Source organism: Xyrauchen texanus, chromosome 8 (genome assembly GCF_025860055.1).
Source record: "Xyrauchen texanus isolate HMW12.3.18 chromosome 8, RBS_HiC_50CHRs, whole genome shotgun sequence".
In the NCBI taxonomy this organism is placed as follows: Eukaryota; Metazoa; Chordata; class Actinopteri; order Cypriniformes; family Catostomidae; genus Xyrauchen; species Xyrauchen texanus.
Window position 1 is genome coordinate 39185001 of NC_068283.1, and position 23071 is coordinate 39208071.

Consider the following 23071-nt stretch of genomic DNA (forward strand, 5'->3'; position numbering starts at 1 on the left):
CTTTAGCCGTTGATAACGTCAATGGGTTTTCATGACATCATCTTCAGCCATACTATAACTACACCAGATCCTGCTGTCCGATTGCTATGAGTCCGTCTAAGAAATGGCATTGGCTTACAGCTAATAGATTACATCTATTATAATGCAGGTATTACCAGGCCGCAAAGGTGTTCCCTTCGGCCACAAATGCTCAAGCGATGGCTGCCAAAGTTGACACACTTAAGGAAGAGATGGACGACGCCCAGATCAAAATGGAAATATGCAAGGTAGCCAACTGTACACATTTGGGTAAAGTTGTTTCACGTTTTATTGGGATATACAGATGCTCTTTGGGTAAACTGTGTGAATGAAAGGCGGTTGGGTTCAACCAAAAAGGAAAATTATTTCATCCTTTACTCGCCCTTATGCCATCCCAGATGTGTATTACTTGCTTTCTTCTGCAGAACACACATGAAGATTTTTTGAATATTTTAGCTCTGTAGGTCCATACAATGCAAGTGAATGGTGGCCTGAACTTTGAAGCTCCAAAAAGCACATACAGTTGCATAAAGGCTCCAGTTGTTTAATCCATGTCTTCAGAAGCAATATGATAGGTATGGGTGGGAAACAGATCAATATTTAAGTCCTTTTTACTATAAATCTCCACTTTCACTTTCACTACCAAATGTTTCTTTTGTTTAATGGGGATTCACATTTGCAGTGCATATCGCCACCTACTGGTCGAGGCTGGTCAAAGGTGGAGATTGATCGTAAATAAGGATTTAAATGTTGATCTGTTTCTTACCCTCACCTATCATATCACTTCTGAAGATGTGGATTTAACAACTGGAGTATTATGGATTACTCTTATGCTGCCTTTATGTGCTTTTTGGAGCTCCAAAGTTCTGATCATCATTCACTTGCATTGTGAAAGTCACACACATCTGGGATGCATGAGGGCGAGTAAATGACAGAATTAAAATTTTTGGGTGAGCAATTTCTTTTAAGTGGGGCTAATCTAAGATGGAATAAAAAGCTAGACTAATCAGACTAATTAATATATTACTTTAGAACCTTTTATATTTCGGACATTGAGAGCATATTGAATCTCTCTTGTCTCTAGGATCAACTGGCGGCAGACATGTACATCTTTTCCTCCAAGGAAGGAGAATATGCTTGCTATTATGTCTTGGTAAGCCATCTCGATGAGCTTTACAGGAGCTTGAACAACACACACCAGCAAGCTGACAGGTCTAAGACAAATATTCTCTTCTAAAGTTTGATTAATACTGGAGGGATTCATCTTAACTTGAACATTAGATTTAAGGTTAACTTAGGTTTTTGACTTGGGTAGGAAGAATCGACACACACTGTCACTGTGCAGAGTAAAGTTGGCTATATTTGATCAGATATATGCAAGGAAGACAAGACCAATCACAATTCACTATGCAAATAGATGTTAGATACATGACAAATTGTAATTTTAATATGCAAAATCCAGTTTGGATAGAAGATACTTTTTTTTTACAGTAAGTCACAAATCATGTGTTTACTTCTCATATAAAAAATAAAAAAAAGAAGGCTAATGTTTACATTTGTCTGGGCAGTTATTAGAAGCACAAGCTGAATACCATAGAAGAGCTTTGGCTTCCATCGAAAGCATCCTGCCCACCATACAGTCCCAGCAAGGTGAGATATTTACCCTTAACTTCCTTTACAAACATCACTTTTGTATGGAACACTCACATCTTGTTAAAACACTTAATACAGCCACTTAGGAGGAGACATTGCTATTGCTAATTTTTAGGAGTCAAACCATATTTGGAGCATGTGTTTTATGTTCTGAAACTGAGACAAAATGTATCCTCTATCTGATCTTTAATGTTCAAACTGACACCCATCCGACTCCCATCTGAGAATGGTATAAATAATAGTGCTTCATGTGTTTCTATGAGGTTAAATGGGCAAGACACTGTAGACCTTGCTAGTCATCAACAAGCCATGAATCAATAATTCAATAGTCTGGTGGCTAGCACTTTAACAGATCCCATTTTACATGCTACAAATCTTCCATACACATTGTGTTCCTGTTATATTTTCTCCCATAACTCAAATGATATGGTCCATTCCTCTTCTCACTCTCCCTCTCTTCATCTGACATAGATAAATGGACAGAGAAGCCAGCGTTTGGCACCTTTCTAGAGGAACATCTGAAACGCACTAGCAGAGAGATCGCTTTGCCCTTAGAGGCCTGTATCATGATGCTTCTGGAGACCGGCATGCAGGAAGAGGTACTCTATCCTTTTTAACAACACATGAGAACATACATTTACTGTATGTTAAAAGACATGTCCCTTTGATTTTGGATACACAGCAGCAGATGGTTGTCATTTTAAAGGAAGTGTTCAATCTTTCTGTCTTTGGACTATTTTGCAAAGGGCACTTTAGTATAGAATCTTTTTTTAAAGGAAGAATGAATGAAGGGATTGTATTATATATTTTTCTAAGCAATCAAACGTTTGATATTCACCTGGTGTTTAAAACAGGCGTAAAAATCCCATAGATTTACATCGAAGGAGGGAGCCATATCTAAGGTCCAGATTATCATAGAGACTCAGGGTTGGACTCTTTTGACTTGGGCCAACCACCTAGCAGCCAACCAGAACATCCTAGCAACCGCCTAGAAATCCCCTGGGAACCACCAGATCATTCTAACAACCACATAGCAATGCCTTAACAGCCTCCCAAAACACCTTAGCAAACATATAGCATCATCCTGGCAATCACCAGAACACCCTAGCTACCACATAGCAACACACTAACAACCATTTAGAACACATCAGCAATTACAGAACAACGTCCTGGCAACCACCAGAAAACCCTAGCAACTGCATGGCAACAAACAGAACAACTACTCAGAACACCTTAGCAAACACAAAGAAACACCCTGGCAACCACCAGAACACCATAGCAACCATTAACAATGCATTGACAGCTACTCAGAACATCTCAGCAAACACATATTAACAACCTGACAGAACACTCTAGCAATGGCATAGAGTAGCAAAAATCTGCAACCACCAGTACACCCTAGCAACTGAATAGCAGTGCTCTAACAGGCACTCAGAACACCTCAGCAAACACTTTGCAACATCCTGGTAAAACAGCATAGCATCCAAATAGCAATAGCCTAGCAACCACAAGAACACCCTAGCAACTGCATAGAAATGCTCTAACAACCACTCAGAACACTTTGCAGAACACTTCGCACTTCGCAACATCCTGGTAAAACAGCATAGCATCCAAATAACAGTGTCTTGGCAACCACCAGAACACCCTAGCAACTGTACAGCATCACCCTGGCAACTGCATAACAACACACAAACTCTCAGAACATCTCAGCAAACACACAACAACCTCCTGGCAGAGCACCCTAACAACCACATAGCAACACCCTGGCAACCACCAGATCACCCTAGCAACTGCATAGAAATGCTCTAACAACCACTCAGAACACTTTGCAGAACACTTCGCACTTCGCAACATCCTGGTAAAACAGCATAGCATCCAAATAACAGTGTCCTGGCAACCACCAGAACACCCTAGCAACTGTACAGCATCACCCTGGCAACTGCATAACAACACACAAACTCTCAGAACATCTCAGCAAACACACAACAACCTCCTGGCAGAGCACCCTAACAACCACATAGCAACACCCTGGCAACCACCAGATCACCCTAGCAACCTCATAATATCACCCTAGCAACCACCAAAAAATCATAGCAACTGCATAGCAACACACTTACAACTCCTCAGTACATCTGTGCAAATACATAATGTCCTGGCAGAACACCCTAGCAACTACCAGAACATCAATCGCATAGCATCACTCTGGCAACCACCAAAACATTCTAACAACTGCATAGCAACGCACTTACAAACCCTCTGAACATCTCAGCAAACATATAACAATGTCCTGGCATAACACCCTAGCAACCACATAGCAATGCAGAAACACCACTCAGAACACCTCAGTAAATACAATGTCCTGACAACCACAAGAACACTCCAGCAACCTAGAGCAACACACTGGCAAACACCAGAACACCCCATCAACCGCATGGCAACAAACTAACAACCACTCAGAACACATTAGCAAACATTTTGCAACACCCTGGCAACCACCAGAGCACCCTAACAACCGCATAGCAAGACCTTAACAGCCCATAACAACACACTGGCAAGGCAACCATCAACACACCCTAGCAACTGCATAGCAATGCACTTACAACCACTCAGAACACCTTAGCAAACACATTGCAATGTCGTGACAATCACACATATTATGTCTAGCATCTTGATGGCAAACTTCGCAAGCACTAATTCTTTAGAAAAAAAAAAAAAGTTGTTCATTAACGAATTATTCGATAATGTCCATTTTTCAAAATCTATTCCGAAAGGATAATTCAGCTCATTTAGTTTAGAAAAATTATTACTTTTTGCTAAAATATATATATATATATTATTTAATGTAGCTTTTTGTCGCAATTATTTCAAGGCAGAGCTACAGATAAGATCTGTATGATGGTAAACAATCTATTTGTGAGAGTGAGACTGTGGCTGTACATCAGCGTAATTAGCATCCACTGCTTCACTTCTCTTTTTTTCTTTTTTTATAACTAAACACAGACAACTGACACTAATATTGGCACTAGTCATTTCCCTTTGAAACCTTCACTGACAGAAATGAAAACAGCCCCTGGCAGCATTTTGAATCATTTTCACACATCAGCATTTCTTGCATTCCAGTTGATATATTTACTGTACGTTGTATGGTCTTGCACGTTTATAACAGCTCCTTTCGTGACAGGGTTTGTTCCGTATCGCTGCTGGGGCCTCCAAACTCAAGAAGCTAAAGGCGGCACTGGACTGTTCCACCTCCCAGTTGGAGGAGTTTTATTCTGACCCTCACGCTGTAGCCGGTACGTTCTGCTTTCCCACACATTGGCTGTTATTTTTGTTTTAGCGGTTTTGTGAAAAGCCATATTTGCATTTAGAGTGACTTCCCAAAATGTGACTTAACTGTGTTTGTTATCTTGTTGATCATCTATTCATTACAAACCTCAAATTCTGGCACAGAGTTATTTTGAAAGCTGGAACCTTTCAGTTCTGTCCACAACCCCGGTGAAACACAAAAAATAGCCAGTTGAGGTCTTGCAACTCGATTAAAAAGGATGCCAACAGCCACAGCAATATGATAATTAATCGACGCATTTGAGTAAGTGGTGAGACATCTTTAAGGAGTGGAGATCTGTCAGAAGCTTGAATATGTACAAAAGGGATAGTTCACCCAAAAAGGAAACTTCTCTCACTCTCCCTCCTCATCCCAGATGTGCATGACTTACTTTCTTCTGCAGAACACAAAGATTGTTAGCTCTGTAAGTCCATGCAATGCAATGCATCTTAGTAGCTTTTATTCAAAGTGACTTACAGTGCACTTATTACAGGGACAATCCCCCCAGAGCAACCTGGAGTTAAGTGCCTTGCTCAAGGATGCAATGGTGGTGGCCGTGGGGTTAGAACCTGTGACCTTCTGATTAACAGCCCTGTGCTTTAGCCACTACGCCACCACCACTTCACTAAACTCACTAAACACTGGAGTTGGCATGGGGGCGAGTAAATGATGAGAGAATTGTACGTATTGGATGAACTATCCCTTTAATGTTGTTTATTGCCATTGTTCACTCATGGTTATGTAGGAGCCCTGAAATCGTACCTGCGAGAGCTGCCTGAACCTCTGATGAGCTACCAGCTGTATGACGAGTGGATCAACGCCTCAAGGTAAAGCACATTTACACTGTCAAGTCACTGTATGTCTGTTTTAGCACTGATAAAACAATTGCTATCTGCACTGACAAAGTTGAAAAGAAATACTAACTTTACACCGAATTTTCCGCATGCCAATTAGGATTCAAGTATTCCAGGTGTGGCGATCATTGCACTGAAATTTCAATGGCATGTTGCCTGAGAAAAGGTCACAATATTCAAATTTGTTCATATTGTCAATATTCATATTTCTCTTTTGCAGTATTTCTGACCCCGATAAAAGACTTCAGGCTCTGTGGGTTGTATGTGACATGTTACCAAAGGCCAACAAGACCAATTTTAGGTTTGTGAAGTCATATCTGCTTGTTACCACATTAAAGTCAACATGAAATCAAAATTGAACTGTAGCAATTATTATGACCCTAACAAGCTAATCTGTGTCTTTGAAGGTACTTAGTGAAGTTTCTTGCCAAGCTTGCTCAGGAAAGTGATATCAATAAGATGACAGCGAGTAACATTGCCATCGTACTGGGACCCAATTTACTGTGGGCCAAGACAGAGGGGTGAGAAACACATCCAATCGCAATAGTGCCTGCCCACTTATTCAGCCGCCTTGGTTCTGGAAGTATTTTCTCCATTCATTTCTTCCATAGGCTTTTGATAAAATCCTTTATAAAAGAGTTTTAGGCCATGAACCAAACCAACCAGCTTCAGGGTAAATCACAACATCACAAACTTTGTTTTGAGGCAAAAAAGTATTTGAAAATCGCACAAAAAGACAAAGGTACAAGGCTGTGTACTTACTGACTTTCATGAGGGCATGAACTACTATCCCATGAAGCACTGAGAATAATGGCATTGTATAATAAACTATGGTAATATATAAAACTATTGGTTTTAGGTTGTTGATTATAGAAACAATATATATCGGGGGGAGTGGTGGTGGTGTAGTGGGCTACAGCACATAACTGGTAATCAGAAGGTTGCTGGTTCGATCCCCACAGCCACCACCATTGTGTCCTTGAGCAAGGCACTTAACTCCAGGTTGCTCCGGGGGGGATTGTCCCTGTAATAAGTCGCTTTGGATAAAAGCATCTGCCAAATGCATAAATGTAAATGTATATTACGTTTATTGCAAACTATTCCAATATGTACAAATAACAAAGTAGTTTAAGGGTGAAGAGACATCGACTCGATTATGTCATTCACAGTGCGTCATGGGAGTGTGCGGTCACTCTGAGGCACGTTTCGCAAGCTTCGTTAGCCGCGGTTCTCCGATTGGTGAAGATTTCTCTAATGGACCATGGGTAATGTAGTTGTTTACCATGAATTCCGCTATCAAACACAATGATTAAACAATGAAGTTGAAATAACGGCGACGGATGGCTTCAGCGAAAGCATATACCATCGATGAACAACCTCGTAGCTCACGGTAGGTCTGCCTCTAAAAGTTTTTAAGTTATCGTTGAAAATCAATTCGTCTATGGGATAAATGAATGGGATTTTTACCTCCGGAACCATCAGATAATCAGCTTTATCAGCTTAATTTCCACGATTATTCTCTTATAGTAATGCAGATGTGTCATATTGACATGTTACATGCAGTTATGTTCTTTTCTCAGGTCCCTTGCTGAGATGGCAGCTACTACCTCTGTCCATGTAGTATCTATAATTGAGCTGATAATTCAACATGCAAGCTGGTTCTTCCCTGAAGGTGAGATTCCTATTCACTGTAGCCCTATTCCTAAACCTAGAGAGCGACCTTGTGGATTACTGTATACACAGGCAGTGAGCCTCAGGCAGCCTACTAACCAAAACGAAACCTCATAAGTGGCTGATTTGTGGTTTTTATTGGCAGCAACTCTGTTAATGGTGAGTCAAGCAGCATGCCATGCAATTAGCACTTATCTCATGAAGCGTACGATTCAATTCAAGCTCTTTATTATCATTGTACAAGTGCAACAAAACTTGCCGGAGAGACAGCTCTGGGGGAAAAGCTGATCTTTAGCCTGGTGGTGCGTGCATTGATTAGTCTGTACCGCCTTCCAGAAAACAGGAGGGTGAACAGACCATAGCATGGATGGGTGGGTGGGGTCTTTGATGATGTGCAGTGCTCTGGTCTGGCAGTGCATGTTTAGGTCTTTAATGGCTGGTAGCTGGGTGCCGGTGATGTGTTGTGCAGTCTTGACAACACCTTCAAGGGCTTTGCTGTCTTCTGAGGTGCAGCTATCATACTAGACAATGATGCCGTATGACAGGATGCTTTCAATTGTACATCTGTAGAAGTTTTACAACAGTCAACAGGGGAGGTGGAGTTTTTTGAGACTTCTAAGAAAATGAAGGCGCTGATGTGCCTTTTTGACTAGTGTAGAGGTGTTGAGGGTCCACGTGAGGTCCTCTGTGATGTGGATGCCTAGGAACTCGAAACTCCTGACCCTTTCCACTTCAACCCCACTGATGTTTATGGGGGAGTGGTCAGTGGCTCTGTGCTTTCTGAAGTCCACAATGAGCTCTCGTACGAGAGACTTGACTAGAAACCGTTTTCAGGGTAGATGTCATTTGATGCGATCTGTCCAAGAATAGTCTTCCTGTCTGTTAACCCATGTTTTTGCAATTGTAAAAATTGCTTCTTTGTAGTTTGACAATTAGCATACTGCTAAGCTAACAACACAATATTGTAATAAGCACCAAAATACATAGGACACACAAATATTGGGCGAAATGATTTTTTGACTAGATTGAACTCTTTTTATTGAAGCATTCCAGTACTAATACAAAATAGTACTAAATTAACATTTTCCTTTATCTTGGGTGTGAACTCTCCTCAACCACCACCAATGCCATAGTGCGCCAGTACGCTCACCACACACCAGCTATTGGTGGAGAGGAGATAGTTGAGTGATCAATCCAGTGAATGGATGGGGATTATTAGGAAGCCATGATTGATAAGGGCAAATTGGATGAATTTGTCCAGGACACCAGGGTAACACCCCTGCTCTTTTCGAGAAGTGTCCTAGGATTTGTAATGACCACAGAAAGTCAGGACTTGAGTCCGAAGGACGGTGCCTTTTACAGTATAGTGTCCCCATCACTATACTGGAGCATTAGGACCAACACAGTCCACAGGGTGAGCACCCCCTGCTGGATTCCCTCAATAACCCCTCACCCTCCCCCCAATAATCAAAACAAGTAAGTACAACCCCCCTCCATTGTTCAAACCAAATCTACACCCTTGGTGCCCACAATGCCTTCAAATGTAGAGGCGGCTCACTAGGTTTTGGATCAGAGCTGTATGTCTTATTGAACGAAAGGTCAACATACTGTACACGTTCCCAGTCATGGCCATATCTGTGTCCACTTTGTCCTCTTTTCCTCTCCAGACATGGACTTCAATGTTTCAGGAATGTTTGCCTTGCCTGGGTGTCCGGGTACCTCTGATTCTGAAGCCGGATCTATAGACAGAAGGCGCCCAGGCAGCCAGGGGTCACTAGAATCTGACATCTCCCGCAAAGACAGGTACAGATCTCATCCCCGCGTTCACAGAAGCAACTCCAGTTCCACAGTTGTTTCTGCATCCTATGTAGTGGCTAGTGAGTCGGTCACAGTCAAAGCAGATAGTCTGAGATTGGAAGTGGGGGCTATTTAGTATTTAGTGCTTCAATATGCTTTTTTTGTTTAGCTGTTTTGTTCTGTTTAGTTTTGAATTTGGTTTAGTTTCATTTCGGGTTTTGTTTTGTCTTTTGTTTTGCCTTTCAGCCATTGCTTATTGTATGCTTACTGAAACCAATAAAGTGTATGCTTATAGCTATGTATAAAAGCTTCATTGAAATATGTAGAGATTATGAACTGGATGCCAAAGTCAGAGAATGTTTTTGACATTTAAGGTTCTAAAACGTTTCATGCAGCATCTACCGGAACAATAAATGGGTTTGTAACAAAATTATTTGAATTCCATTAATTCCAATTTTGGATCTGAATTGAGTGTTAAAGCCGGTTGTGTACAGTTGTGTATCCAGTGCTCTCAGAAGCGTGGTATGTTCTGAATTATATCTCCCCTCCCACAAGCAGTCAAAACATTCTCTAGCTCAGGGACAAAAGTTCAGAGATTAAGAAAATAAAAGGTATTTTTCTTTTATGTGTGGGGCAGTCGTTCAGTTCAACACTCCAAATGTATGTCACTGTGCCACGGTAGAGTGCTCTCATTTACTATATATATATATATATATATACACACTGTGGGAAATTGTGTGAAAACTTGTATGATACTGTGAAATTTCACTTCATACTATACATTAATAACAGCAGGTACAGTAGGTTAAGGAACACTTGTACTACACACATATACACGATCAGTCACAACATTAATACCAGAATAACATTTTGAGAATATATTCTCACCACAGTTGTACAGAGTGGTTATCTGAGTTACTGTAGACTCTGTCAGTTCGACCCAGTCTGGCCATTCTCTGTTGACCTCTCTTATCAACAAGGTGTTTCCATCTGCAGAACTGCTGCTCAAAAACATCCAGTGAGGGGCAGTTCTACGGACGGGAGTGCCTTGTTGATGAGAGAGGTCAACAGAGAATGGCCAGACTGGGTCGAACTGACAAAGTCTACGGTAACTCAGATAACCACTCTGTATAATTGTGGTGAGAACAATATCATCTCAGAATGCTATTTTGAGATGCGGGTTGGCACTGTTTTTGGTGGCATGAGGGGGACCTACACAATAATCGCACATCCGGGGATAAAGTGATTTTCCTTATTTATTTGGCAAGTGTATAATGAGCAGTCAGACAGGTCATTTTTGCAGTATAAACACTTAAAATAAAAACTCTGATGCAACCTTGAGGTGGAATTCAGCTGTTCCTGTAATAAACAGTTTATCACACAACTGTAAGCAGTTGTGTAATAAACAGGATAATCTACAGTCAGCCGGTCTTTATCACAAAATTAATCCCTTTAGGCTGATGCAAGACCTCTCTGCGCCATCCAGCGGTCTGATATTTGACCAAAAAGACCACACATCTGGGGATAAAGTGAAATTTCACTTTATGCTATATATTAATAATGGAGTTTGAACTCTTCTAATTATAGGTCCTCTGTGTCAGGTTCCTTTGCGATAATGACCGGCTGACTGTAGATTATCCATTAGATATGAACTTGTTATTTATAGAACTGTTAATATCAAGTAACTGAAATTTCAGACACATTATGTCCAGCTATTTTGCTTCTTTTTGCTCCAGCAGCAAAAACAACACTCTTGCTTGTCATTTTGCTTAGCACTACTATGTAATGTACATACTGTATGGGATGTAATATAGAATAGGATGATGAGTTGGTGTATTGCATTCCTTAACCACAAAAACTATTTCTAAAGGAAATTCCAAATATGTCTCCTTGGTTGCCATTTAAGTGGTTAGTCCCTCTCCTCTTTCCTCTCTGTGGAGACTAATACCCACTGTCACTGTCTGGTGTGAATGTTTCACCCTGTCTCCCCTCTTCCCTGTAGCTCTGCTAACAAACACCCGGAACACGCCATTCGTAGAGTTGGCACAATAAATAAAAAGCAGCACTCCATTCCTAACTTCCAGCCCCCTCTCCCGCCCATTGATGCTGGGGTGGCTCCCGTGTTTGAGCCCTCCCCTCTGTCACCCACCGGTGGGGGTATGGAGGCTGGACAGGGGGGAATTGTGGTGAATCAGGCCCAGCAGCCTTTAGCTCAGAAGAACCCTGCTACGGAGAACAGGTAAGGATTGGTGCAACCTCAAAATCCATCTGCTTCTCAACGCCAACCGCCACCTGATGTCAAGACCCGGCTAATCTGTCAAAAGATTGTCTTTTTGTGCAGTTCTGTTGATTATTGCTTCACAACGATCAGCTTTAAATCAGAAAATTATCACTTCAAATAATTTGGTACGATCACAGAGAAAGGTTGTTTACCTGTGAAGATTCAAACGTGGTGATGGTGATAATCAAATGCAGTAATGTTGTCTTGTCTAGTGTGCATAGTCTTTTTTTGCTGATTATTTTTATTGCTTCAAAACACTGCTTAAAGTCTGAAAATGCTCACAGGATTTGGGTGGTGTGGCGCAGGGCTAGTTAAAGCTCAGAGCTGGTAACCGTAAGGTTGCTGGTTCAAGCCCCTGAACAAAACACTTTACCCCAGATTTCTCCAGGAAAGGTAATCTGTATAATTCATGGGGCCTGGGTCAAATTTGTTTTGAAAATGCACAAACAATGCAATCTGTTGATAAAATCACAAAACTGCAGTGTTAACACTTTTTGGGGAAATCGTCTCACAAATGGCTTTCTTAATGTTGTCTGCTATTTCAACAAACACAGAAAATACACACATCAGCTTTAATGTATCTTTGAAGATCATGATTATCAAATGTAGTTTGATTGGGGAGGATTCAAGAACATGGCAAGTCAAGGATGCTTATTAGAAGATCGCTGCTCAGACTGTATCACAAGAATCTCATTTCACAAGTCAGGTCCATGATCTTTTTTCATTCAGTCTCTTTTCTGTTGGATAATACTGTATTGCTTGAGTTTGTGTGGCCAACCGTACCTTGCTTTCATCCAGTTCTTGCACTCTCTTTCTTCGAAAATATGTACTGCATGCTGGGAAATGCTCTGCTAACTAACTGTGGTTTTCATTGAGGGATTGTGTGAATTTTTAGACCGTTAAAGGAATATTCTGGGTTCAATACAAGTTAAGCTCAATCGACAGCATTTGTGACACAATATTGATTACTAAAAAAATTTACTTTGACTTGCCCCTTTGAACATCATAATACTCGCTTTCTCAAAAGTGTAGTCACAAGATATAAACAAACATGATTTTAGAGTGATAACATCACTTACTAGCCTTTTCTGTGTAAAGTTATAGCCAATTTTGCAACTTTGTTGCCATGACAATGTAATGCCAACAAACCGAAAAACCCTAAAACCATTATAAAAATGACAATTTAAACATTTTACAGTTCAAATATTACATGAGTTTTAACAGAAGAATTCATGCAAGTGCAATTATAAAATGATAAGGTTCACATTTCTGCCTTTAAACACTCCAAAAATTGGCCCCATTCACTTCCATTGTAATTGCCTCACTGCAACCTCGATTTTTGCTTTTTTTTTTTAAGAAAAAGAGCGACGAGTCTAAATGAATTTTGTGGTATTCAACATTATGCCACAAATGCTATCAATTGAGCTTAACTTGTATTGAACATGGAATATTCCTTGTTTTTCTATGTAGGTATACACTAGATGGACATATCTGACCGTTACGTAGTGTTGCACTGTTTTTTCAGAGTCTCATGCAAGAGCATCGTGTTTAACAGCATGTCTGGTTAAATAGACTTCTCGAGACATCTGCGTTATGTTCTAGTCATTGTGCTGCGTCTATTTTGTATTTGATTTTTTTTTTGTAGTTCAAGCACGTGTTCGGCCTGAACGGCCCCTATATTATCAAATCATTAACACAACTTAGGCCCCTACATTTAAACCTTTTTGCATGTGGACTGAAACGTGTAGATACCGTACAATAAAATGGTGTGTTAAAAGTTTCCTACATTTGTTTCCTTCACAGTAAAACTGTCCGAGAACCTGCGTCCACACCACCTTCCTTATGGAACGGGCCAGGAGGCTCCAGTGGAACACCAAGTCAGTTAAATGTGGGGACCCCTACTTCAGGTTCCAAGGGCCCTAGCCCCTTCATGGTGCGCAGAGGTGAGGCCTAATTGTCTTTCATTTAAAAGGGATAGTTCAGCCAAAAATGAGAATTTGGGCAAACTATCCCTTCAAGTTTTTGTTTTAAAAGTCAGTCAGTAAACTCATGCATGATTCTCTTGCTTTCAGGTACAAAGAAACAAGCACCTGCACCTCCAAAAAATCCTGTGCCTGGTACACTTCAGAACGTTAAGTCAGCTGCTAATCAGTACCAGTCCGCAGCCGTGAGCATAAGCACCCCTCAGTCTGTCATCGCGCCTCGTCGCAGCAACCAGACACCGATACAGGCTCCCAGCCACCCTCCACCACAACCTCCTTCCCAGAGCATGGAAGAACCAGACCTGTCCCCTCCCAGAACCCCCACACCACCAGATACACCACCTCACGACGGCTCCTACCCGACTGGATCCCTTCAAAGGCCCAGACCAACCCCTCGACCGCGACCCAAACCCACTGTCCCGCCACCACCCCAGCCAACTAGTGAAGGTGCCAACGGTGTTTGTATTTCTGGATCCAAGATTGTCTCGGGTAAGAATTTGCTTGGTTTGTTCATAATGTAAAACAGTTCTTGAGTCGTGCTACACAAATCAATACTTTTGGAGGAGATTTGAGCTCTGTTATTGAGATTGCTGTTTTTCAATCAGTTTTATTTGTCACTAAACCAAAAAAGCAGCATTGGCAACCAATATGTCTTTGGATTTATATTATTATTGGAGGTGTTTGCCAAGTTATATCTAGGCATTAGAACAAGGGTGGGCAGGGCCCGGACATTTGTTCCCGGTGGGCCAACGCTCTTTGGCGGCGATCAGGGGTGGACTGGCCATCGGGAGAACCAAGCGGTGGGCCGCGATAAGCTAAAATGTGCCGCCACATTATGCAGAACGGACCACAAAACGGCACCATGATATATATTCAAGTTATTATTATATTGGAAATACTTAGTGATTCTTATTTACAGTATAAACTGTATTTCTATTGGACCCATATTTTATTCTGATAAATAAGATTCCAGAGATGACTGCTCTTTTCCTGAGGGAGCTTACTTAAACAATTGCAATGAGGTGATCATTGTTAAATTGAGAAACGACAGTGAAACCCTTTGCAGAAGTAGTCATGAGAAACAGCAAACACAACCAGAGGCTAGATAAATGAGAAATGTCCAACGTCAGTTTGTTCAAGATGATCTACCTCGTTACTGGCTCATTACTGGGAAAGAAGCCCAAATGTGACTCCTGCCAAACAGCTGCCCTTAAGGATTTCCCTCCATTAGGATTGGTTTACATGAGTTGAGAAACTTGCATATGACGAAAAACTTCATCTTCATATGTTGCCGTCCAAAGTAGGTCATTAAAACTAAGAGCCGCAGCTTTTAAAACCAATCCAAGCCTAATTTTCTACTCTGATATTTCAGTGTCTATAAGGATGGATGGATATTGCACATAGTGTGGAAATGTTAACAGTATATGTGTTGTTTTTGATTAACAGGTGCTTAATAGAGACCAGAACAACAAGTCAACCTTTTAGGGTTTCTGTTCGAAATAGCTATATCTAGTTAGTGGTGTTTGCTAAGAATAGCTGATTCTTAGGGTTGGCATGTTTGTTCTTATGATATTACTGTTCTAACCAATCAAACTTGAGATTTTTACATGCCAGAGGACAATACCGTATCTAGTGGGGACCAGAATATCATTAAGACCCATCATTGAGGCTAATTTAGCTAGGCAACTACTTAGCAACTCTCAAGCAACCACCCAGAACAACCTAGCAACTGCATAGCAACATATTACATTTACATTTATGAATTTGGGAGATGCTTTTATCCAAAGCGACTTACAGTGCACTTATTACAGGGACAATCCCCCCGGAGCAACCTGGAGTTAAGTGCCTTGCTCAAGGACACAATTGTGGTGGCTGTGGTGATTGAACCAGCAACCTTCTGATTACCAGTTATATGCTTTAGCCCACTATGCCAGCACCACTCAAAAAACAACTTATAACACAATAGCAACTCCCTGGTAATCTCTCAAAACACCTTGTTACTGTGGTGGCGAGATTTGCTTGGGCAAGCACCATTTACAAATTCTTCAAATTTAGAATCTAGTATATTTTCACCATTTCAATTGTAATACAGATATAATTCATTCACGCCTCCTCGCATATGACCTTTCAACACTAAAAGTGTCTTAACTAAAAGTTAAAATACTATATTGTTTTGTATGAATGAGTGATCAGGATGGTTTTCACATCATTTAGGCTACAAGATCCAGTTCTCAAAAGGCTTGTGGACAGATGTTCAGTGTGTGTTATATGGCCTTATTTCAATGACTTAAACATTTAGTTTTTTTTTTCAAAAACTACGCATAAACGTTATTTTCTCAAAAATACAAACCTGTACATGCATGTTGCTCACATATTATTGTAGCCCAGTTTGTGCTGAATACAGTGTTATCAGACTTTAGCCATTAATGTGTTTTTAAGCAACTGAAAAAAGCACAAATGTCAAAGTCAAAACTTCTCCAGGGCCCAAAATACCCTCAGACCCCAGAGGGTTAATAGCTGCCAAGAGTCCTTCACTATATTGCTCTGGAGCCATCGGCAGTGCACAGTGAATCCTGCTACTGAGCTGGTGCCATGTTTATTATGGCTATTTTAATGCACACTAGACATTACTGGCACCATATTTTATGCTTCCTCCATTTTTCAAAGAACTCTGATATTCGTGATTGTTGATTTTTCACTTTCAATGTTTAATGGTTTCACTGGTGGTTTATGGTTATCAGAACTTCATTCTTAAAGTCAATATGAAATTACATTGACCATATTTTCTTTCTTAATTGTTCTTAGTCTTATAGGGCTTGATTTATAGGTGCATGTTATTCTAATGAAAACAAATAACTTCCTCTGCCTCTGAAACCACTTTTAGGTCATGCAGGCTGTTGGTCAATGTTAACCAAATAGCAATATTTAGGAAGTATTTCTAAAGCCTTACCAATAGTTTGTTGTCATTTCTCACAAATAATGATCTATTTGAATTGTAAAGGGAGGCTGGGCAATCTAACACAAATGCACATAAGATCTGACTCCATTCTGGTATGGACCACAGACTTTTCATGATCCAATCAATTGCTGATGGATAAAATGAAGAGTCAAGAGTCCAAAATGAATAAAATCCCACAATAATTTTATTGCTGTGCAACCAAAATCCCAATAATAACCTGAAAAATTAAGATTTGATGCATAACTATAAACAAGCCCGAAATACACCATGGACTTTTATTTTGAAATGGCACAGACTTGGCTCTGTTACAGTGCACTATATGTAATGCTGCCTTCATGTGCTATCGGAATTATCCTACCTCTGATGTGCTAATTGGGAGCAGGTCATGTTCAAGTGCTTTGTTGTTGGAAAGAACAGGAAACATGGATGACATATTGCTTGAGGAACTTTTATGCAACATGCATAGAATGGTTGCTGATATACATAAATGAATATGACCAAAACAGCAAGCGCTAACAATTAGCTGTATTTAGAAAAATGAACAAAACCTGTCATTCGCTACAGAAACTGTTCTCTCCTTGTCCATGTTGAAAGTTTAGGACTCATATGTTACGATAATTCCAATTTCACATGAAGCCAGCATACGTTTTTAACAAATTATGATTCATCCGATGAGGAGTAAACAATAGTCCCAAAAAGCAACTATCTGCACCGATTCATTGGTAAAACCGATACATCGGTCAAACCTGTTTTACCTATAAATCCACCTCATCCATCCATCCATCTTCAACCGCTTATCCGAAGTCGGGTCGCGGGGGCAGCTGCTCCAGCAGGGGGCCCCAAACTTCCCTATCCCGAGCCACATTAACCAGCTCTGACTGGGGGACCCCGAGTCGTTCCCAGGCCAGTGTGGAGATGTAATCTCTCCACCTAATCCTGGGTCTTCCCCGAGGCCTCCTCCCAGCTGGACGTGCCTGAAACACCTCCCTAGGAAGGCGGCCAGGGGGCATCCTTACCAGATGCCCAAACCACCTCAACTGACTCCTTTCGACGCAAAGGAGCAGCGGCTCTACTCCGAGCTCCTCACAGATGACTGAGCTCCTCACCCTATCTCTAAGGGAGAAGCCCGCCACCCTTCTGAGGAAGCCCATTTCGGCCGCTTGTACTCGTGACCTAGTTCTTTCGGTCATGACTCAGCCTTCATGACCATAGGTGAGGGTAGGAACAAAAATTGACCGGTAGATCGAGAGCTTTGCCTTCCGGCTCAGCTCTCTTTTCCTGACAACGGTGCGATAGAGCGAGTGCAATACCGCCCCCGCTGCACCGATTCTCCGGCCAACCTCCCACTCCATTGTCCCCTCACTCGTGAACAAGACCCCGAGGTACTTGAACTCCTTCACTTGGGGCAATACCTCCTTCCCTACCTGGAGTATGCACAAATCCACCTCATTGTAAAAGTAAAATGGGCTGCTGTTTCATGTTGACTTTAAGAGGATGTTGTGAGCTTGTTGTGATTTCATTATCTTCTCTGGACGTTCACTGCCATCAGAATTGTTGTGATTTGTTTTGATCTTTGGTGATTCGTCACCCATCAGAATCTAAAAACGTTGAGAGGTCGTGAGCATGTTGTGATGTTGTTACACTGTTACAGATGTGTGATCCACTGCTTCTGAGGTGTGATTTGATTGACAGGTATGGTAAGAACATTGCTCAATGTTTGTATGTCTGAATGCTTATGCATAGTAACCATTATAGTACCTGTTTAACCCGATTAACAGCAAACTAACCTGCATGACAACCTGCCTAACCAGTGTCTGTGGCTTGATGTAGAATAAACCATTAGCACATGCTTTTTGCAACTACACTTATAACTTCCAAGTCCCACAAACCTCCATTCTTCTGCTCACAGACATTTGATATGGGGGAATGTTTGCTAAACCCCAGATACTTTTGTAATGTTACAGTGCATTACTGTATTGAATAGTAATGTGAATCCCACGAAACCTGACGAGAACATGTCCAGGGTATATTTCACCCAAAGCTCAAAAGAGAAAATATATTACACACATTCCCCCAAAATCCCAAATTGTGTGAGTTAAAAATAGTATTTGTTGTACTCCCTTTAATTCATGCTGATTTAAATGCGGTTTTACATTTTAAGCTTTGTTGGATAAAGCTGATTTTTTTTATTATGATTATTATTTGTTTCATGAATCTGCATTATGATTGCACAGATGGAGAAGTTGCTCTTATGGAAGCAGGGCTGGACCTTGTCCATGAGCTAGAAGAGGATCAAGCTGAAGAAACATCCCCAGAAGCTGAACACCAATCAGAAAGCACCGCCCTGTGAGGGAGGAGGAGCCTACTCTTCACACTGCTAATCAAGGTCTACGTTCGGTATGGAATACAAGCATACTGCATAATCTATACTGCCAAAAAAAAAATTTAATCGTATATAAAACAGTATGCAATATGCATTGATAAATGTTTTATGATACATTGTCACATGACCTCAACACAATGCAAGTTTAATACAGCAAATAGCATCTAGTTCTAATCTTGGAAACAAATATGAATATTTTGCACTCATTTACATGTAAAACAATTATAAATTCTCATTTAAATGCATACTGTGCATAGTCTATATACTGTATACTGCAGAAATAAGAGTAGTATGCTAGTATGCTATTCCGAACATAGTCCTTTTCTTTAACCTTAGCTCTTATCCTTGCTAAAAACCCTGTTGAAAATTATAAATCTACATAAACAAGAAAAAAACAAAACTCACCACTTTTATAAGCACTGAAGCTTTTTTTTTTTTTAGAAGAGATCCTTTTCCTCCCAATGCTGGCACATTGTAACCATATATGAGGAAAGAATCAGTACGCACATGTTAACATGCTATACAATATTATTTTCTATCCCACATACAGTAGCATACTGCGGCCACTGGTTTGGGTTTAAATGCAAATATGAATGTATTTGAGTTTTGTCATTTAGTTTGCTGCTCAAGCAGACGTTATTTGTGCCTTGAAAATGTACCAAATCGGCAAAATCAAACGTATTACAGTGAATGTTGCTTATTCATATTTAATTGCAATGCTTCATGTTTTCTTTTTACTACTTTTTGTTCCTATATAAAATGCTTGGCAGGATATTTGTAGACCAAAAATTAGACAAAAGTACAAAATAATAGTTATCACAATGAAAAAAATGTATACTTGATGTTTCAGAGGCACACATGCAATACTGACTGTATGCTGTTTTTACAGAGTTTATCATAGTGGAGTATTTACTACTATACATACTTTCCTCCATCTGATATTTATGTAGTATTCGCTCCATTAAAATAAACCCTGTACCTACTAACGTGAAATGTATTATTCTCAAAATGACCAAAGACAATGCTGTTTTTCAAGTGTTAGATTCTCTTTACTGTATAAGAATAGGTGTGTGCTTCATGTTGCACAGTATGCAATGCAAAAACAGCACCGACAACATTAATGTGAATGGAAAGGTTTATGGATCAGTTTAAACTCAGGAAACGGTCAGCTAGAAAGCCAAACGCAATTCAGCACTTTCAAGGTGGGGATCTATATTTCTGTGGATTTGTTATCTTTACGGATTTTAAAAGGCTTTCTTAACTGTACATATTGGTTTCGTGTCTCCCCATTTTGTTCTCAGTTGTGCAAATATCCTGCAACTGAGGTTTGTTTTTTATAACGTCGCTGCCCGAGATGAAGAAATGTGTTGTATAAATATATTCAAAAACGCAGCAGCTTTTTTATCGAATTAAATGCCTAATAAAATGGCAAACAATTAGAGAAGCAAAGCAGAATACAAACGTGTTTTTATATTTTAAACACATTCAATTCTGAAAGAATATAATATCAAGGATGCAGATACCACTTTGAATTTAACACTTATGCACTGTTCGGTCATGTTTAATAAAGAATGTGATACTTCATCCGAGTGGCTCGAGGCTTGCTTATTTTTCCTACATTTGCCATCTCAACATACAAAGACATTTTGGACTGTATTCAAGGAGTTTAGGCTGCTTGACACACACAAAAAAAAGCGACACTTGTGTTGTTGCCAAATTCACCCGATCATAGGAAATGAATGGGTGAGACTATAACACAGAGCAATTTTATTTTTTATTTTTTTGTCAAATAATTTCAATAATTCAACCACAATGCAGACACACACACACACACACACACACACACACACACACACACACACACACACACACACACACACACAAATGAATGGGTGAGACTATAACACATCCACAAAACACAAATTAATCTTGTTATAACCAAGAACGAATTAGTGGCTCTCTGAGCCATTTTTTGGTTATTTTTGTCATCACATGGATTTCAAGCATGTAATTGTTCTTTTTTGCACCAGCTGGCAGCAATCTGTCCCCAATACATGACATATTCTCATATTTTCTTTATTTCAACGTATAGAAGTGTGAGTTTGTACTGTAGTTAAACGAACATAAATGTGCTTATTTGAATGTGCAAGTTAACGGTGTAATTGAGAAATTTAAATATAAATAAGGTCTAAATAGCATAACATTTCCCCCAAAGTGCACAACTTTAGTGTTTTTTTACTTTATTGAAGCTAATGTTCTTAAATTTCTTTCATAAAAATAAAAATGCATGTTTATTCTTTTTGGTCAAATTTGACCGCAAGCAATACAAGTGTGAGTCTAAAGTGAACAGTGCACAAGGGTTAAAGGGGTCATACATTTACATATTTTCCCCTGAGGTCTTATAATCATAGTAACGTTTTTTTGTTGCAGTAAATATAATATTATAATAATGTCATGTTATAATAAATTTTTCATGACCATTTTTATACCGCTTCTGTGACCCATACTGTATTATGATGTCACATATTACAGTTACTTCATCAAAATAAATAAGAATAGCTATGTACTCTATAAAGATCTGCATTAGTACAACTCAATATACATAATACATATTCAAGGATGACTGACTATGCCCAGTAAGCAATGAGAAACACAGCCACCGACAGACAGACGATGAGGTTGCCGTTTACCAGGTGACTCATGCAGGGGTCTTCCTCAAGGGAACACACCGGGACCTCTGGATGGGTAGATGTGTGCTTCTGTCCTGTGGTGTTCTTCTCCGTTCCACAGATCCAGAACAGAGCCGATTTCAGTTTAGATTAACTCTTCTCGCTGGACTAAGAACTACAGGAGTCTGATGAAAACATTCAAATGATTACATGTTAAATGATAAAACAATATACTGTATATACTATTCAAAATGAAGACAAAAAGTTTCGTATTGCCAAATATTAGTGGAACATGCCCATAATGTTCTGGGACTACTTTTTATGGGAAAATACAGTGAAGTTCTGAGAAATTGGCATATTAGTTTTTCAACTTGGTTTGATATTTTATAATCTAATGCAATGACATTATGACATTTTAAAGTGTGACTTATGTTTCCAAATATTTTTGGGGCCACTGTATGCTTAAAGATACTCTTAAATTGAATGTTAGTGTCTTCTCATTTATTCAGATTTCATTACCTGATCTTTATTGCCTGTTTCCCTCATTTAAATATGTAAGAAGATGCCTTTGCCGCCCTCTGCTGGATAACTAGACTATTACAACCTCAAAGATTTACATGGACATGAATAGATCATGTGAGGATGAGCTTTGGACACCTTGGTAGAACTATTTGTTAACCTATTGCATGCTAAGACGTATGATTGTGTCTGTACATAAATGCATGTAAATCAAGGTACCTTCTTTCATTTGATATGCAACACTTTCTATTTCTTTTGTATTCTGCGTGGCGCTCTCAATTGTGAAGACATCTGCAATCACAATCTCTTCAGTCTTTTCACTTTTGTTTGTGAAGTTTGCAAAGTAGTTACATTTTTTGTAAAAAAAAAGTGTTAAATTTGCTGTGTTATTTTTCTTTTCTCGCTTTTAAATAGTTACATTTGTATTTTCTACTAGCTTTCAAGTTGTTTAAGTTTGCAAATAAAACATTTTCTTGGTTTTATGTTGTTTTAAATTTGGAAAGTATTTTTTTTTTCTCTCACTTTAAGGCTTAAAATTAACATAGACGTTTTTTTCTGTTTGTAAGGTTTGCAAAGTAGTTTAAGGTGTTTGTAAAGTTTGAGAAGTTGTTTGTAAATCTGAAAAATGAAACTAGATTACAAATTTCGAATACTAGCCATCAATACTAATTACTACACATCAGGCACGTGCACACATAGACATCAAAAGTGCCCTTTTTTCTGGGGTGCTTTTTTTGTCATTTTTGAAAAATAATATATATTCCTGTTTGCGCACAGCTTCCCTGTCAAACAAATATATTTATTGAATAGTGTATCTAAATATCAGGTCAGGAGTTCTTTCCCGTATTTTACATAAGGCCCACACAACGTTGAGTAAAAACTTTAAACCTGCTTCAAACCAATGCGCGACAAGTCAAAAGAGAGCGCGCTGCATGTGACTGTCCTGACTGTGACTCACAG

The 23071-nt window shown here is 39.7% G+C and overlaps 1 protein-coding gene across 3 annotated transcripts in view; it reads left to right on the plus strand.

The window, feature by feature from the left end:
* arhgap17b (Rho GTPase activating protein 17b) overlaps window positions 1–20736 on the plus strand; it is a 43236-nt gene extending 22500 nt beyond the window's left edge. Inside the window, exons 7-21 of one of the 3 annotated variants that reach the window (XM_052131454.1) lie at window positions 149–266; window positions 1103–1171; window positions 1587–1668; window positions 2143–2270; window positions 4853–4964; window positions 5742–5823; window positions 6071–6151; window positions 6258–6371; window positions 7431–7522; window positions 9189–9324; window positions 11321–11557; window positions 13403–13542; window positions 13672–14070; window positions 18192–18232; window positions 18775–20736. In XM_052131454.1, the coding sequence (XP_051987414.1) occupies window positions 149–266; window positions 1103–1171; window positions 1587–1668; window positions 2143–2270; window positions 4853–4964; window positions 5742–5823; window positions 6071–6151; window positions 6258–6371; window positions 7431–7522; window positions 9189–9324; window positions 11321–11557; window positions 13403–13542; window positions 13672–14070; window positions 18192–18199 (1798 nt within the window). In that variant the 3' untranslated portion in view covers window positions 18200–18232; window positions 18775–20736. The remainder of the gene's footprint in view (window positions 1–148; window positions 267–1102; window positions 1172–1586; window positions 1669–2142; window positions 2271–4852; window positions 4965–5741; window positions 5824–6070; window positions 6152–6257; window positions 6372–7430; window positions 7523–9188; window positions 9325–11320; window positions 11558–13402; window positions 13543–13671; window positions 14071–18191; window positions 18233–18774) is intronic. The other 2 variants (XM_052131453.1, XM_052131455.1) reach the window with 2 other exon arrangements.
* Window positions 20737–23071: the final 2335 nt, after the last annotated feature.